Raw genomic sequence first — 17,854 nt, 5'->3', positions numbered from 1 at the left:
ATTTCTTTAATTTGTTGATAGTGCCCATGCTATTTGTGGCATCCTAATGAAAACTAATGAAGTGTGAGGGAATCATCTGCTAACACACTGGATATAGTCCTGCAAGTCTGTAATATAGACCAAACTGAACGCAATCACATAGCATTACTTCCCAGTGAAATCTTTCTAGACATCTCTGTTGCTTGGTCTTGACTATTTTACAGGGCATGCGCAGGTAAGAGTTGAGCGATGCACACCTTGGATTGGGGCAGTGAAATCCAAGAGTTCCAGGTGTGCAGAGGAAGAAGTTGCGTGAGGCACAGCTCTGATGTTGGCTTCTCTGAGACAAACGTTACCAACATGAATCTGTCTGCTTCATGCTAGTGCTCAGATACTCTTCCTTCCAGATCTCATGAAGAGATCTCAGGGAGTGGGACAGATTTCATGCCCCAAATGTCTTGCTGCTTTGTGCAGCCCCTAAGGTCTTGACTTAGTGATGCATGAGCAGTAAGAGAGTTTGAAAGTCCTGTTTTCTTCTTCTATAGAAGGTGTTGGGCTGAGGATGTACGCATTTCAAGCCATTTTTCTGAGCTTTATTCTGGATATTTCTCCTCTCGTGTCACTTCAGCTCTTTGTATCTACTGTCATTTTAGCCACTGAAACATTTTTTTTTGAAAGATTTTTAATAATAAATAATGTGAAGATGGGGAGTTCCTCAGTCCTACTAATATGTTGCTGCCTTCGTGACACAGTACATGCATTTTTCTGCAAGCAAACATGCATGAAATCGTTCCTTCTTAGCTTTAGAAAAAAATGTATTCCAAAAAGCAATTTCAGAGAAAAGGCGTGCATGACAAAATGTTAGTGGAGTCAAAGACACTACCACTAGAATGCTGATTCTTTGTCGTTTTAATGTTACTCCTATTTCTGTGCACGATTTCATGGTTTCTGGTGCTTATTTCTCTTGCCCATAATTTCTTGTGTATGGATGTGCTATTGAAGACATACTTTTTATATTTTCCTTCATTTCCCCTATGATTGTGCTGTAGAATTTGGAAAGAGCCGACTCTTCCTTCTGATGAGACAAAAAGAGAAAACGAGACAATGAAAAGTAAATTCCTTGGGCTGGCAAGCTACACACATTCATCACTGCAGGAAACTAGGTCGACATTATAATTCACAACAGTATATTATGTTACAATAAAACTAAGTGGAGGGTAGCTCTATAAATTGGAAAAATGCCCGTCAATTGTGCTCTGAATTGAAAACCTTGCCTCTAAGATGCTATTTAGCAGACAGAGCACTGTTGGTTAGGGTGAGAGAGGAGAAAATTTCTCTGCCAACAAAAATGGAGATAAATCTCATTTTCTCCAGGTTTATGAAAAATAAAATTTACTACAAGTTTTCTTGAAGTTTTTTTGCTTTGACTCTGAAAATCAAAGAAAAGGCGATCTACCATGATTGAAAAAAAATCCCATTTAGTTATTATTTGGCCTCCTTTGCAAAGATCTGGAGCATAACTTTGATGGTCTTAAATTCTGTGCCTTTTTGAGCTGAGGTTGATATCTCCCACAACAATGGCTTAAAATCTCACCTTCCTTTGAGACTTCTCCTCAGAACCCTGAAGCCTTTTTCTACTGTAAAATTAAGAGATCAGTGTTCCACCTGATTCTTTTCTGCCTTACTCCTGCAGGTGAGTTTGTGCTGGTGGCCTGCAGAGTTCTGCTTTGCACGATGCGCAAAATCATTATGGTGACAATGAGGTGGCATTTGGACTGGATGATCTTGGTGCTCTTTTTCAACCTTAATGATTCTATGACTCCCCCCTCCCTCAGTGGTTTACACTTTTATGAGAAAGGGGATTATGCCTACTTAAAATAAGTTAAATCTGACCTAAAAATTTTGTATGGCTGAAGGTTTTGCTGTTTGCTGTCTTGTTCAGGAAAAAGATTGAAATTAATTGAAATTAAAATAAGTGTGCTTTAAAATGTGTGTACTGCAAGAGATGATTGAATATAAGTAGCTTTGATTTCATATATCTAAACAAACAGAAGAGGTCAATATCGGTATAAAAAAAAAACCTGTAATCCTTTGAAAAAGTTTTTTTTTTTTTTTTTTAATGTCAAGATGTTTATCCAATTTCAATAGAAGTTATTAACTGGGGATCTTTTAAACAGCTCTGACATATAAGAAGAAACATGCTCTTCTTTTTTTGCTTGTTACTATTTCTTCCTCTGCTGTTTAGTTACCATCTTTGCTTATAAAATAAAGTGTTTGCTTCTTATACAAAACACGTAAGCTTCATATTGAAAGCAAGCTTTGCCCCATTTATTTAATGAATAAAGGAAACTTGCTTTCTCTGCTTCCAATTTCTTGAAATGATTATGTGCAGAATAATACCCCTGTTTTGTCTGATCAGTAGTTTATTAATGGGATATAAAAAATAACTATAGTTTATGTTTCTGATAAATAGGATTTTTTGTTACTAATCCTTATTACTGTTTGATTCTATTTCAGCAAAACTGTCAAAGTCCACAGACTTGATGCAAGTCTTTCTAGTGATTTTTATAGGCAGAGGCACTGGTCTTACCCACAGTGAGCTGGATTTGTCCCTGCCTCAATCTGGTGTAGTCTGACCAGCAAGATGAGGGATCCTATATATCCCAGGGATTGTTTCATTCCAGGTTACCTGTTTTAAGTTAACTGATCGGTTTTGATAACAGTCTTCTCCATGATCCTCAATTCTGGTGCTGATCAGGATCAAAAGAATGAGCAGAGGCTAGGCTTATGGAGCAACTGCATTTAGGATCTCCTTTTATGTCTGAGAGCTTTTCTGATCCTTCTGGGTTCCCAGAGCTCCAGGGAAGCTGTGGACTGGAAGACAAGAATGCCAGATACAGCCGTTAATATCGCTTGACCATAGCTGTTATCTTTTTAATATTCATTTTAAAGCAATAGACAACTCCATGCATGTACGCAAGCATACTGTCAGGTCTACTGCACTTTGTTTTCTGTTTCTAATCTGCTCAGTTTTTATTAGTAATAGTTCCCACTCATTAAAATTTCCTTAGGGGACAGCTAGTGGTTTTGATGGTTATTATTTTTCCAGTTAACATCAAATGAGTCGAGAATTATTTTTCAATAGGAAAGTCATTTTTGTATCTCGTGATAATATTTTGATATTTGCCTCACAGGAGAAAACGCACAGTAAATCTTTCCCATAACATTATCGCATAGGGATCAAATTTGTACTCTTTATTCAGTCATGAATCTGTTGTTGAAAACTAGCGTAAGCGAAGGCTTGCAATGTCTGGTCTTTGCTCTTAACATGACCTCTTGCTTGCTGTGTATTTAGTAATCATTTTCATCATGTAGCCAGTGTCCTAGGCCATTGGCCTACCACTTTCACATTACTGGTGATTTTAGACTCTACAGCACACTATAACAGACAAGATTTTTTTTCTTATTCTTTCTCCTAGAGTTGTTCTCAAAATGAAATACTCTTTGCCTTCAAGAACTGAATCCCTGGGTTCCATGGGAAGTGTGGCCACATGGGCATCCAAGAGAGTCCCCATATTGTTTCAGGCAAGGAGAATAGTTTCTCATCCCTGCAGCAAATGGGATACAACCTTGACCTGCCCCTTCCTTCTCCTAGATGGCTGTGACTGGAAGGCCATTCTAGGGGAATACTGGAAGTGGGAGTGTAGGCGTGAGCCCCATCTGCATTAGTGAAATCTGTGTGGTATGAATGGTGCACTTAGCACAGTGGCCCAGACTGCCATGCCATACATATGTTGAGTGGAGTTTATGGTGGATTAGCTCTGGTCTGGTCATGCTGGTTGAATTCCCATTAAATGTTGAAAAACAGCAGTTGTGTCCTTGGGGAGTGGTTTAATTTCTTGTAAAGGAATCCTGTCATGCAAACCAGAGCATGCTAAGTGGAGATGGCCAGGAGATTTGTTCAAGAAATGCTTTCCTGATCTCAATTAAAACACAAGCATAGACAAAACAGAGCAGTAACATGCCATATTAAAAGACATCACCTTAAAAGAATGTCATGTTGTTATCCCAGATTATATAGTGTGATGAATACCAGAGTGAGGAATGCAAGATGCAGCCTAGGTAGTTCCAATCAAAGGAAGAGAAAGTGTATGAGAGATTTGTTTCTTAAAATAGAGAGATAGTTGCTAAGTATTAAGGTAACATTGTCTGATACCACTTCAAGAGAGAAAATACCATTTTTTTGTAAGAGGTACTGTTGCATATGACTTCTAGAAGTTGGATAGCTAACATACAGATAAGTGTTCATACTATGTCTGTGGTGCAGTGAAGAAACTAATAAGTTTCTTCCTGCACACGTTTCTGTATTCAAAACTGATGGTCTGTTTTGTAATAGCACAGGTTCTATATTGATTAGGGAAAAAAAATCGGATATGTGGGAAGATATAATCCAAAACATTTCTGAGAGAAAATAGAAGTTTGCCAGTTGGAGCAAGGAACTGCAAAGATGGTTAGTAGTACATGAAGTTGGTTAAAATTGCATGTTCCTAATATGTCAGATTTATCAGTTGCCGTTATGTGTTTTTCAGCTAGTTAGCAGTACAGGTCCATAAGTAATTAGGTGATGATGGAGAAGATAAAGCAAAAAAACATTGCCCAGTCCGCAGAAAAGAAATAGAGAACCTTCAAATGGTACAAGTGTCTCTAGCTAAAGAAAGCTCTGGCAGGACAAACCAGTTTACTCTTCCAGTTTGTTGAGACATTTTAGGTGTGGATTCAGATACTGGGTTCCTGACTAGTCTGGCTGGCCTGTCCTTTGTGAACATTGATGCTGTTTTCTGCTAAGTTGTTCGAGAAAGAGGGTGAAACCTGCAGCAGAAATTCTGTTCTAAGTGTTTCTGGAGTATTCTGTATCACTATTTTGTATCTTTTGGACATGCAAAATGTTTTTTTTTATTTGCTTTTGATTGGAGACTAAATGTCCCAGTAAGTCTCCCAGGCTTTAGATCAAAATTCTGAAATCTGCAGGAATATTCTAAACTGTATGGTATCAATTCTCTGAAACCCTCTTCCTTTACAATGTGAGAAAAAGACCAATACAGTTACTGCTCCAAGAACATTTACCTGTTTCTAATATAGCACAGTTTTGTAGGTGCTGTCTGCACATACCTCATGAACTAATTGTGACTGTGATATGTCTGGTACTTTGGCAGTTTATTCAGAGAGCCTGTGTGACTGATACTCACTCAATGGGCAGGCTTCTAGAAACCTATGCTATTCTTTGTTTTACCTTTGAGTTGATGTAATTTACAGATATTTTGTCTGTCTCTTCCAGTCTTTGTTGGTCTTTGTACTACTCTGATTTCTCAGTTCTGACATGCTCACTTAATGCTTATTGAAAAATCTAATCATTGCACAAAAAAACTAAAATTAAAAACTAATCATTAAAAACTAATCATTGCACAAAGTCAGATCTGTAGGGACTTTGATAACATACGTGCATGAGGATGAAATAGGAGGCATGCCAGTTTTACCCAGGAAGAGCTACAGACCTCTGCTGTGCAGGCACATACAGCATGAATTGTCTCTAAGAAATAGTTCTGCCACCTCCATCAGTATCTGAAAATCACTTATATACTATATTACACTATGCTTTTGGTAAGCCTACTGTTGCACTTCATAAGCCAGGCATCTTCATGATTTGCAAAGGCAAGTAGCCTAGCAGTTGTCTCATTTGATTCATAAGGTAGTTGTAACCAAATCAAACATGCAAACTGCCAGATAAATTAAAGTCTACCTGTAAAAGAAGACAACTTTCCATTTCACAAAGATACCTTTCATTTTATCTTCTTAAATCTCATATTCTTGTATGCTCATTCTAGAATTACATTGAGTTCATATGTGAACATGATGTGCATTTTACCATTGTTCCTATTAACTATGAGCAGTAATTCCTGAAGTACTTTGTACTTCATCTTTTTGAAGAGTTTTAATGCTAGTGCTGTTAATGTGAAACAGAATCTTTGGAACAGATGGGAATGGTCAGGCACTCTGGAGCAAATATTTGGAACAAAAGCTTAATTACATGGATACTAAATTAAGATATCCTTATAAACAGTTTTGGTATTTTTGTCATGGTGGTAAAAAACAGAAAGAAAAGAGAAGCCAAATTAGCTTAGCAACCAAAGTGTAGCAGTGGTCTGATGCAGAAAGTTGACAGGTGAATGTTTTCCACATTCCCAGCAGAGAAAGACTGAACTGAATAGCCAAAATCCGACTGATTTCTTTGGGAGCAGGATCAAGTCTTTAATTCGTGAAAAACTCCCGTTTTGATTTTAATGAGAGTTACGTGACTTAAATCTTGTTTAATGTTTTGGAAGCACTGGGAAAGGTTTAAATCAAATAATAAGTCTTCTAGACTTGTAATAGCGTTATTCTTCTTGGTGCTGCCGTTACCTCAGGGTATTTACTTTTGGCTGTTAGTGCAGTATAGAAGTTGATACTATTGAGAATGAAATTGGCAAATCTTAAAACAGAGTGTTTAGATCATAAACATTTTAAAATAGGACTCCATAAAGAAGATGTATATTTTTTTAATATGAAATGTTAGTTGTGTTCTTGGCAGGCTTTGCCTCGGAGGAGCCACATGCAATTCAAAGAGCGTTCTGCTAACCAGCTGCAGCCAAAAGATGATTTCAAACCAGTGGAGACCCAATTCCCTTTTCTCTTTTGCTTCTTTTTCTTTTTTCTTTTTTCTCTCTCTCTTCTGTAGGACTCTCTATATGTCATGCAACTGAAGTGTAGCCAGCCATGGAGTGAAAAATTCATATAACTAGTATACAAAACAGTGGAAAGAATAGGAACACTGACTAAAGATGCCAGTACTAGTGTGTGTTTTAAGAAGTACTGTTGAAAATTCTTTTCTTCAACATCCTTCAAACTTCAAAAACTGTTGAACAGTTGATTGAATAGCCAGCAGGAGTGCACAAACAACATGGAGAATTGCTCACATCTGCCCTGTGGTTATAGGTGGAGCCAGGGGCGCAGCCAGCTTCTTACTAGAGATGATGCAGCAGTGCTTCATGACACCAGATATATTCCAGAGTGTGCAAGAGATGACGGGTCTGGCGAATAATCTGTAACAGAAGACGCTGATGGATTGGATCTCTATGTATCTCAGTGAAATATTGATAGTTTATTGTACTATACGTTTTTTTTTTTTTTCATATTTTGAATGAATGCATGAAGTTTGCTTTCCTGATTTTAAAGGCGTGTTTAGAGGACTTCTTAGAACAAAATATGAGTGTAGTATTGGTGAAAAGTGGTTTGGGTGGCTGTGCAGGCAGAAGTCTTGTCTCACCTCTGTCAAATTCAGCTGTCACAGTAGAAACTCCTGATCAAATTGTATTCACTGTTCATTTATCCCAGAACAGAACTTAACATATTTTTTTCCATTATGTGAAAGTAGAGCTTTCTTCACCTGAGTTTTGAAGCTTTTTATCGCTATGAACTCTGCTGGGTATGGCCCTGAGATCCCTGTCTGCTTTGGACTGAATGGGGACAATTAAAAGTGTTTTTACATTAATCACTGGCTATAGTCATAATGATCCTGGACAGAAAAGATCCATTGCCCTGAAATTTTCATTAGAAAAGGTTGTTGTATTTTTTTAGCGTCTTTCTAAATTTTTTAAGTTTTGTAAGCTTCAGTTTTTACTTGCACAGATTAAAATTTACAGAGAAAAATGCTACATAAAATTGTACAGAAAAAAATGGATTTTTTTCTTTAGAGATTTACCAGGTTATTCTTGGGCTAAGATGAAAAGTTTAACTGAGAAGAAATAATTCTAATGCTAGCATTAAAAAAAGGAAAACCACCGACAGCACCAAAAACCAAACAACTGAAGTCTTCTTAAAAGTTGATTCTTTAGATTATTATCTAGATCGGCAGTAAGTGTCCCGAACTCAATGATGAAGAGTACCTAATAGGTCCTATGCAAATATTTAACATGTTTCAGTTTAGATAAATATCACACTTACAAACACTGATTTCTGATCTGATGCCTTTAACTGCAAGTAAGTACAGTGGTGGCAAGAGAAACATCTACAGAGGTTTTTTTTCTTACTGATAGTATGAAGTCTCATTTTTCCTGTACTAATCTGTGGTTTTGTTTTAGTCTTTGTGTGGGCTCTCACTGCACAATGTGTATTTTGTGCTGAAATTCTCTAGTTTTAAAGTTGCTTCCTTCATATCTTTCCTCTCTTTCTCAGTTCACCCCGACAACATTGCTGCTTGTCTTTGACTTTTTCTGGTGCTACCAGATGTCAGTTCTAGCGAATCTGCTTGTTTCTAATTTATGTTTCCCCTTACATAGCTGCTTCAGCAATAAGAGCTATTGTCGGTTCTCTGGTTTCAGTTTAAGTAAGTATGATGAAGAACTGCAGTTGCTTTCAATGTGTACAGGCCTCTTACATTTCCCATAGGAGTGTGAAAAAGCAGTGAGCAAACTATGACCCAGTTTCATGTCCTCCTATGTATTTGCCTCGCAGATCTGTACATCTTGAGATATTTATGCTCTTTGTAGCCTGTGTATATAATGACACTAACAAAAAACAAAAAACGAGCAGGAGTCGAAAACTGATCTCCTACTGGCTATCGCTAAGGCAGGGGGGCATTTTTGTGAAAACGTGGGTAAAAGCTTTGTTAAGCGCATGAGAACTACTGAAGAAATTCTCTTAATGGATCCACCCAGATGAACAGTTTGCAGGGCTGAGTTCTTGATCATTTTGAGAAAGAGTAAGTGAGCCCATTGCAGCCATTTTTTATGACTGTGGAGGGTTAAACAATAAAACAGAAATACATCTTCATGGTTTTGCTGAAAAATAAAAGGGCTGGGTTTCAGAAGGAGCTGTAAAGCTTTCAGCAAGAGTCAGGCAAACGCTGCAGTAAAATGAAAAGCTAAAATGTGAAGAATGCGTGATGTGAGATGCCAGCTCAGGGCTTTCAGGAGTTGTGCATAGATCCTGCTGCTCCAGGAAGAGGAGACCACCCCTGGAATTGCAGTGAACTGGAGCAGTCATGTCTGCTTTGCGGCGTGAGGGAGTTATATAGGCTGACACACCCCTCTGTAGTTATGTCATCTGGTGGTAGCTTCTCTTAACACTTCTTTGCTTTGGGGAAAACAGATGTTATTTACAAGTACTAGTGTCAGGGTGAAAAAAAAAAACCTTGCTATATGTATTTCAGCTGCACAATGGAAACAGGAGAGTAAGAGAGTTCATGCAGTAAAGGCTCTTTACTGAGGGTGTTTGTTTTTTCTCCTCTTTGTATAGGTTCCACATGGGAGAAAACATTACGGCAGATTGGTTTTGAAAGGTAAGCCATATATTTGTTTCATTAACAGTGCAAAACAAAAGGAAGAAAAAGTGCATGGACTAGTTTGCAGAATTATTTATTTTAGCTGATCAGATGTTTCTGCGTCTTCAAAATTAGAGAGGAAGTAATGCAGTATCACGCACATATATGTTCAGCTTCTTGTTTTACGTTCTCTTCTGTTTCCCCAGCCTACAATCTGAAGCAGTTTATTCACCATATTAAGTTGGCTCACTATGTTTTTCTTATGGCAACTATATAGTGTGTTAGTATTAAAAAGGTGACACACTACTTGGGCAGCAGTCTTACTTATGAATGAAAATACTGCTCTCACTCGTATTATTTTTTTCCGTGAAACTCCTTAACTGTGACATATTACTTGACAAAAGTAAATGAAGTTGAAAGAGGACCAAAGCTGGCAGAGAGCTATTTAGCATCAGAGGAAAATTCAGAATTCAGCATTCCTCAAATGCAAGAACTTCTTGTAGTCAAACTTAACCACAAGGTCATCATAGCAGAAACATATGTCTCTCTTGGAACTTAAACTAGGCCAAGCCAAGTAAAGAGTAATCTGGTGTTGAAGCTGAAACACTCCCATCTCTTATTTATTCTTCTACAAAAGGTAAGCAGAAAAGTCTGCTCCCACTCTCATGTTTTGCTGTTTTTCCTTAATGGAGTAGATAGCAGTATACCAGTGTGCTTGGATCACTGTGGACTGTGTGAGAAGGTATTCCTCTTCTCTTTGTTGCATGAGTGCATACTATGCATACTGCCTGAGGCATCTCAGCAAAACCCACTGAGAGGTCAGTCATTTGAAGTCAATAAATAGATATATTAACCTATGAAACAGAAAATAACAACCTTCTTGCTTACTTTCTCGCAAAGAGAAGGCAAACTGTCTCTTTTCCTGACCTTCTATTACAATAAAACATATGTTTTTGTTAAAAATGAGGCCAACGCTTAAGTGTGTTATCTCCTACCTGTAATTCAGAATATCAGATAGCTATTCAACTTCAGTACAACATCAGGGTAAGAAATGTGATTCGTAACCATTTATGATTTGAGATAACACAGTGCCCAGTCAAGTATCAGACAAAAATCTCTAAACTGTGGCACCGTCCTGGATGTTGCCTATTTAGAGGTAGAGTGTTTTTAAAGGAAGAACAAAGTTTAATATTAATAAATAATACACAATATCTGTTACAGTATTAATATATTTGAGTTTTGTTTTTTTAATAGATTGTGCTTTTGTTTCAAGTTATATCCAATTAAATTTCTTGATGAGCATTTTGTTAGAATGGTGTAGTGATAAAATGTTGATACTTTCATTGCCTTGTTCTTTTTAAAATTAAGAATTAGCATTTGTTACTGCCGTTAGCCAGGATGGAAAAAGAAGAAGCTTTGAGGAAAGAGAATAAATGGATACTTTGGGTCTTATGTTTGAAACTACTTATGGAAAATAGTCAATTTATTTCAGCAGATCATAGAAGGAGTTTTATTTGGGATATATTGGGAAGAAATTTCCAGCCTGTTATGTGTTTCAAACAACGAGGAGAATCCATAATACCTGGGCATATGTAATGTAGGTACCACATGAAACACGGAGAATCTTAATAAACTGCAATACAGGTGAGAAGCTTGCCTCAAGGGAAGCAAATATTTAGAAAAGGTTACTGTACAGATTCCATTATTTCTGTTCCAGTGTGAAAACAAAAGAGACTTTTAAGCTGACAGTTCTGCACCTTGAGAGACTGACAGCTTGGAATAAGCTTAACTGAAGCAGCAGGTTAGCACAGATGGGGTTAAGATCTGAATGACTTAGGTAAATGTAATCATAGAAGTAAAAGTGTTTTTATCTCAGCTTTATAGTTCTTTATGGCAGTGTTTGCTTAATATCATATTATACATGATTGCTTAAGATCAGTATTTCTCATGCTTAAAGGAATAGTTTCCAAAGAAAATGACAGGTTATACCTTACTGTATGTAATACTTGGATGCAGCGCACTTAAGTAGAAATACCAAATCTGTAGATCTCTCAAATGTGAGTGATTATTCTGAGAATGTATCACTACATGTTTTCCTTAGTTTTATTGTCTTTACTAGGTATCTCTTTATATCCAGAGGGAGTCAAGATAGTGGGCTAGATCTGTTTTAGATCTGATCCTATGCAGCTGTTCTCATAGTCTGTATGACAACACTAAGAAAAGAAGCAGCAGCAACACATTTTGCTATTTAAAAACATATTTTCTGCGAGCTGTTGACTTAGGCACACCTGAGTCAGCTGTGAAATATCCGTAGCATTTAAATGTGTTGTTTGAGCAAGGATATTGTTATTCCTGGAGGAAGTAAGAGTTTTAGATACATAAAAGGAAAGCCACTGAAAATAATGTCTTTAGGAGGAATGTATTTCTGAAAAGATGGAAAAATCATACAAAATGTTCTTCTAAACAAACTGCTTTAGGGCAGATTGATGTGCAGAAAGAGATGTGGATGCTCAGTTTACATTGAAGGAAGCTCATCCTATATAATATACAAGTTATGTCATCACTGCTTTGTGGTTATGCGATGTTTGTTCTGCAATAGTGGAGTGCTTACAGTGCTGTGGTCTTCATATCCTGAAAAACACAGAGACATCAGAGACCTGACAGATAGGCTTTTATGCAAGCATTACTTGTGAGCTGAGTATGCTGCTTTTCAGTATAACAGGAATTAAAAATGCTGTAGCTTGAGTAAAGTAGCCTTATATCCAGGAAGTGACTGGAGTTAAGAGCTTTGCAATTAAACTGAGTGTACCCGGGCTTGAGAGATTTAAATGAAGGTTATTTAGCTATTGATTGTTTTTTGAGACATTACAAATAAGCTGATTGTTAACATACTGTAGTAGTCATTGTAGTCATCACCTTTGCCCAGCACCATCTTGACAACAATTCCTGCAGAACATTTTGTAAAAAAACAGAGAATTGTGAAACATGTTACTTTGTCCTGCAAGTAACATGCTTTAAAACACTGAGTTTATGTCATACCTTCATGTTGTACAAAATGTCACCTCACACTGTGTTTTTTAACAGCTTAAGCTTTCTTGGATACTGCAGGGCCAAAGCAAGCAGATTTGGGATAAATAGAATAATTGTTTTTTTGTTTGTTTGTTTTTGCAACATTAATTATTTGTGTGAGTTTAGATGACAGCAGAGTATTCATTAAAATGACCAGAATGCTCTATTCTAATTTCTTCCAAATGTGGCTAAAACTGCGTTTCAAAAAACATTGTCTCACTGGCTTTTTTAGTTATAGGCTAGACCCAGGCTAAGCAGCCCCTTCAAACTCCTCAGTAGTTAGTTCTGAACAATTAGCAGCAACTGTGCTTGTTTTTTTGGCTACTCTGACAATACAAAAGAGAACTTGATGCAAAAAGCCAGTTAACGTTTAAAAGCAGAGATGCTAACTGTTGAGCTGGCCTTTCATGGTGTAGCCCATGGTCTCGGCTCACAGCTGCACTTGGACTCAGAGCACAGATCCTAGAAAGGGCCACAGCCAGTACTGGGAAAACTGCCATTTCTGCACTGCTGAAAGTTGAAAGTAAAGGAAGGTCAATTTTTGCTTCATTTAAATGTCTTTAATTTGAGCTACCAGATGATGGAGCTTTACAGCCTTGCCTAGTAGATCGGTAGTGATTAGAGAAACGTCTTCTGTTCTTATGTATTTGTTGAGCTAAAAACAGTCTGATCACTGTAAAAATTATACAAACCTCTTAAAACTCGTTGTGCCACAAGTCTTCCAGTCTCCCTCTTATTGCTCTTCTCTCAGTTTGTAACATGCCTGAGGACTACTCAGTTGTGAACAGCCCATCTATTCCCTGTTAACATCTGCCCCTCTGCTGACTCTGTGTGTAATGCTTTACACTAAGGTTCCACAAAACAGGCGTAAAAATGATGTAATAACTTATTACTTAAAAATACCAACTGTTTTAAAAAATGTGTATTTGAAGAATAACATCTGTGGTTATTACATTTTTGTCAACATTTGATAAATACGTTTTCATAATGTAGTTACTTCAGTGACAGAAAACTTTTGGACACACGCTTCTTAATAAATATCTATATTAAAAACTGAGTTTTCTGTATTGAGGTACAATATCTGTTTGGCTGATAGCTTCAAACTGGGTCTTAAATAATCACTGTTTTCATGAAATGCAAAAATGTCTCAGTAATTTTAAATCAAATTCTTAGATTTGCAGAAGCTGACTAGCTCTCTGATTTTAGTATGATGTCTTCAGTACTTTTCAGAAGCAGTATATATCTAGAAAATGCAACATAGCATTTCTGATTCTGGTTAAAGTTGTTTTGAGTGTGAAACAGTGAATGCTGTTTCTATTATTAAAGTATTGTGTATTGTCTTCTGGGCTTATTGTTCAGGTTTTTTAATCCTATTACTATTTCTGAAGAAGGAAATCATAGAATCATTAAGATTGGAAAAAGTTTTTAAGATCATCTGGTCCACCTGTCCTCATACCACCGCTATTGACCCCTAAAATGTGTCCTAAGTACCACATCTACGTATTTCTTGAATGCCTCCCAGGATGGCGACTTCAATTCCTACCTGCCTGGGCAGCCTGTTCCAGTCCCTGACTGCTCTTTCAGAGAAGTTTTTCCTAATGGTAGGTTGGAACTTGTAGTTTTCACATCTCAAAAAAAAAAAAAAAGAAGAAAAAAAAAAAAAGAGCAAGCAAAGGTGTTAGGATCAGGGAAGGGAATAATACTGCCAAGAAAAAATAGCAGATGTCCATTCCTCTGTCATAGCTAGACCCTGGATAAGAAGATTCTCTCCTGTTGTGCTGTACTCCAGTTATTCTGTGCATTTGAGTAGTTTCTTCAACTACTCTTTAATCCTGATGTGATAAGGAAGACCTGTGTTGCTTTTATTGGAAGCAAACACAAAACACAGCAGCCCCACATGTCACAGGTAAGGAGATAGAGAATTCCCAGCAGTAGCCAGGAGCAAGTTAGCTGTCATCACTGAGAGAGACCTTTTTCTCCTGTATATGTTTCTGAATGTAGACGGATGTCTGCTTTTGCAGCTGTTACACATATGCCCCTGCTTGATCTAGCCAAAAACACCGTGTATATCTTCCCTACCCCTTGCAGAGACTTAGAATTCAGTTTCCTAAACCACTCATTTTGTGTGGTGAGCATGGAATCCAGACACATCAGAGACGCTTCCCAAGTGTCTCCAGGTACAGGTTGCTAATTATGAGCCTACTGGCAATCCTGTTTCCCTCTTTGCCCCGTGCTTTGATTGCTTGTAACTTGCTGTGATATTTGATTGGTGCTTGGGCAAAATTTCTCTGGGTGACATATAAAGAATAAACAGAAAGAAGGGAATACCACTGAATTCTATAAATATTTATTATGCACAATTCTGGCTTGAAATCCAAATACCATGTGGTTATCTATAGTGGCATTCCTCACTCTTCCCACACTCTGCAGTGATTTAGTAAAGAGAATAAGTATATATTGGAAATGTAAAGTCTTATCCTGATAGCTCGCTTCATAATTTTGAGCACTTCCTTCACATACAGCTGAATCCTACAGTCCTGTCTTGGGCACTGCTCCCATTGACATCATTTTGGGAACATTGCCTCAGCCAGACGCTGTGAGACACTGCAGAGCTTCATCCTTGAGAATTTATTTTGAAAGAAACAGGGCTTTCCGAACATTCACCATGTTTTGCAAATGTCAGATGATTTCAGTTTGGGAAGAAAGGAAAAATGGGTGCAGTGGTGCAACTTGGAAGACAGAGCACCTAAGCAAGTACTTAACCTCTCAGTGCCCAGATGTTTCTCCTGACTTTGACTTCAGCTCTAGTGTTCTAAAGGCACTAATTCCGCACCTTTCCTTCAGAGACTATAAATAAGAGGATCTTCTCTTGTTTTTCAGTTTATTGCTTATAGCAGAATTATCTTCCAGATCATATCTCAGTTTAGTCATTCCACTGTCTGGCTGTTATCTAATTGATAGGTAGGGATCTGAAGGCAGAAAATCATGTCAGAAGGACTTCAGACTATGATGCGTCACTTCATAGAATTGCAGAATGGTTTGGGTTGGAAGAGACTTCAAAGACTGCTCAGTTCCAACCCCATGCCGTGGACAGCACTGCCACCCAGCAGCTCAGCTGCCCAGGGCCCCATCCAACCTGGCCTTGAGTGCCTCCAGGGATGGGGCACCACAGCTTCTCTGGGCAGCCTTCATTTCTTTCAAGGAGCAATGGCCATTGAGTGAGGCTTGCTTCTCATGTGCACGCAGTAGTCTTAAGGCAAAGTGGAGCACAAAGTCCCAAGTCCTGAGAAGACAGCGGTGTCTGAGGTTGATTTCCTTTCCCTGTTTTGTTATTTTGTGGTGGCCAGAACAGTGGAATTTGTGTATGTGTGTGTTGAAGCATTCGTGTTGTTTATAATGTGGGAAATGGGGAAGAAATGTGTTTTCAGTTTCATCTGATATAGAATGCATTCCTAAGGTTCTGTACTAAATTGAGTTTTCTGTGCTACTCTGATGAAAAGGGAAACTTTTGAAAGAGAAATTTGAATTACAGAGAAAGCCAGAATAAGAATTGTGTTATATTTTCAAGGAACAAAACCATTGTCTTAAAAAGTTACAAACAGTGGTAGGGTTTTTTTGTTGTTCTGTTTTGGGTATTTTTTCATAATACTGTGCTAGTTGAAATATTTTGGTAAGTATTCCATACTCAAATAGAAAAAAAAAAGAAGTGTTAGCTTCATGGATTTCATTGCATTGTCAGCTTTGTATTCCAATATTGCTGTAAGCAGCAGTGCGTAGTCCAGTGTGCTCAGACATATAACTACTGTGCATAAGGCTTTTTCCAATCATCTGCTAACAAACAATAGCTTGTATTTAACACACTGTGGTACTGTGTGAACTAAGCTGATCTTTTTCCTCCTACTGAGAAGGAAATAATTTCAGGATACCCCCTGCCTCAAACAGTGAGTATAAACTGAAACAAGATCAAAATGAGCAAGCTTCCATTTTAGACTTATCCTACTTAGCACTTACTTACCACAGCCATAATAGCTGTGGCCTGTGAAGAATTTCTGCTTCTAACTCCAGTCCTAGCATGTATCTGTAAAGCCTGGGGGTGTTACATATTGGTGTAGTGCTCATCTGCACTAATACTTTCTGTGTTAGGTGAGCAAGTACCCACTCTTCAGGGGCAAATGCACTGTTAAGACTACCCTTGAAGCACTATTTAGAAGAAGATGAATCTTCTGTTTATTGAAAGATACAGTTTACATTCTGATATTTCCTCTAACCATTGTGTAAATCTTTTCAACATAGCTTTTATACTTCGCAAACTTTTAAATTTAAAGCTGACTTTTGACAAATGTCATTTGCATAGTTTGTTGTTGTTTTTTGCAATTTCTACTGATGTTCCTGTAGCCCTCATGGTGCTCACCTGTGAGTTGGTAAAGAGATTAATCAAGTTAGTCTTTTTTGTCAAAGTTTTTCTGGAGATGGTCTCCATATGCCTAAAGCACTTAGACCAGTAATTACTTCCTTGCTTACTGGCTTTTCTCAAAGCTGTTCTTATTAAAACAAAAGTAATAAAACCACCTATCATAGAAGATATAAACATTCACTAAAATAACTTGATTTGTTTTGAGTAGATTTAAGAGATTTTCTAGTTCTTAATTCCCCATTTTTCTGTTTAAGCAATTATCTTAATGGTAACATAAATAATCTCTGCCTAAAATAATTATAGCAATCATGACTTTTCTCTAGAGTACATCACTGTAATATGCCAAGAAAGGTATTTCCTCTGCGTTGATTGCAGCTATTTTCACACCTACTTTTTAAACAACACTGAAAGCGGCAGTGTGAATTCTCGAGGTGTCTGAACACACGGTCCTTAAGCAACCCTGCAGACTTCAAGAGTATATCTCACAAAAGTAAACATTAGGAAACCAAAGCATAAACTGATTCTTAGCAACATTGAAAGAAAGAAAGAAAGAGAGAGAGAAAGAGAGAGAGAGTGAAAGAAAGAAAGAAAGAGAGAGAGAAAGAGAGAGAGAGAAAGAAAGAGAGAAAGAGAGAAAGAGAGAAAGAGAGAAAGAAAGAAAGAAAGAAAGAAAGAAAGAAAGAAAGAAAGAAAGAAAGAAAGAAAGAAAGAGAGAAAGAGAGAAAGAAAGAGAGAAAAAGAAAGAAAGAAAGAAAGAGAAAGAAAGAAAGAAAGAAAGAAAGAAAGAAAGAAAGAAAGAAAGAAAGAAAGAAAGAAAGAAAGAAAGAAAGAAAGAAAGAAAGAAAGAAAGAAAGAAAGAAAGAAAGAAAGAAAGAAAGAAAGAAAGAAAAAAGGTGTCTCTAGTAGATTATTTCAGTAATTTTAAAGGTTCTAATTTGTTGATAATTTTGAGATGAAAATCCCAGATGGACATCATTCCAGGTAGATAAGAGGAAAATCATGTTGTTCATTATAAATAGAGCACTTTCGTGTGATCA

At 37.3% G+C, this 17,854-nt stretch overlaps 1 protein-coding gene across 1 annotated transcript in view; it reads left to right on the top strand.

The window, feature by feature from the left end:
- The window catches only part of PIEZO2 (piezo type mechanosensitive ion channel component 2), a 280,908-nt gene that overhangs the window by 120,251 nt on the left and 142,803 nt on the right, over window positions 1–17,854 (top strand). The window contains exon 4 of the mRNA XM_065752657.1: window positions 9,310–9,352. Coding sequence (XP_065608729.1) covers window positions 9,310–9,352 — 43 coding nt within the window. The remainder of the gene's footprint in view (window positions 1–9,309; window positions 9,353–17,854) is intronic.

Source organism: Cyrtonyx montezumae, unplaced genomic scaffold (genome assembly GCF_038088225.1).
Source record: "Cyrtonyx montezumae isolate F1298 unplaced genomic scaffold, pur_monq_1.0 scaffold_8, whole genome shotgun sequence".
Classification (NCBI taxonomy): Eukaryota; Metazoa; Chordata; class Aves; order Galliformes; family Odontophoridae; genus Cyrtonyx; species Cyrtonyx montezumae.
Note: the sequence above shows the minus strand (reverse complement) of the source record. Positions and strands in the feature narration are given on the sequence as shown.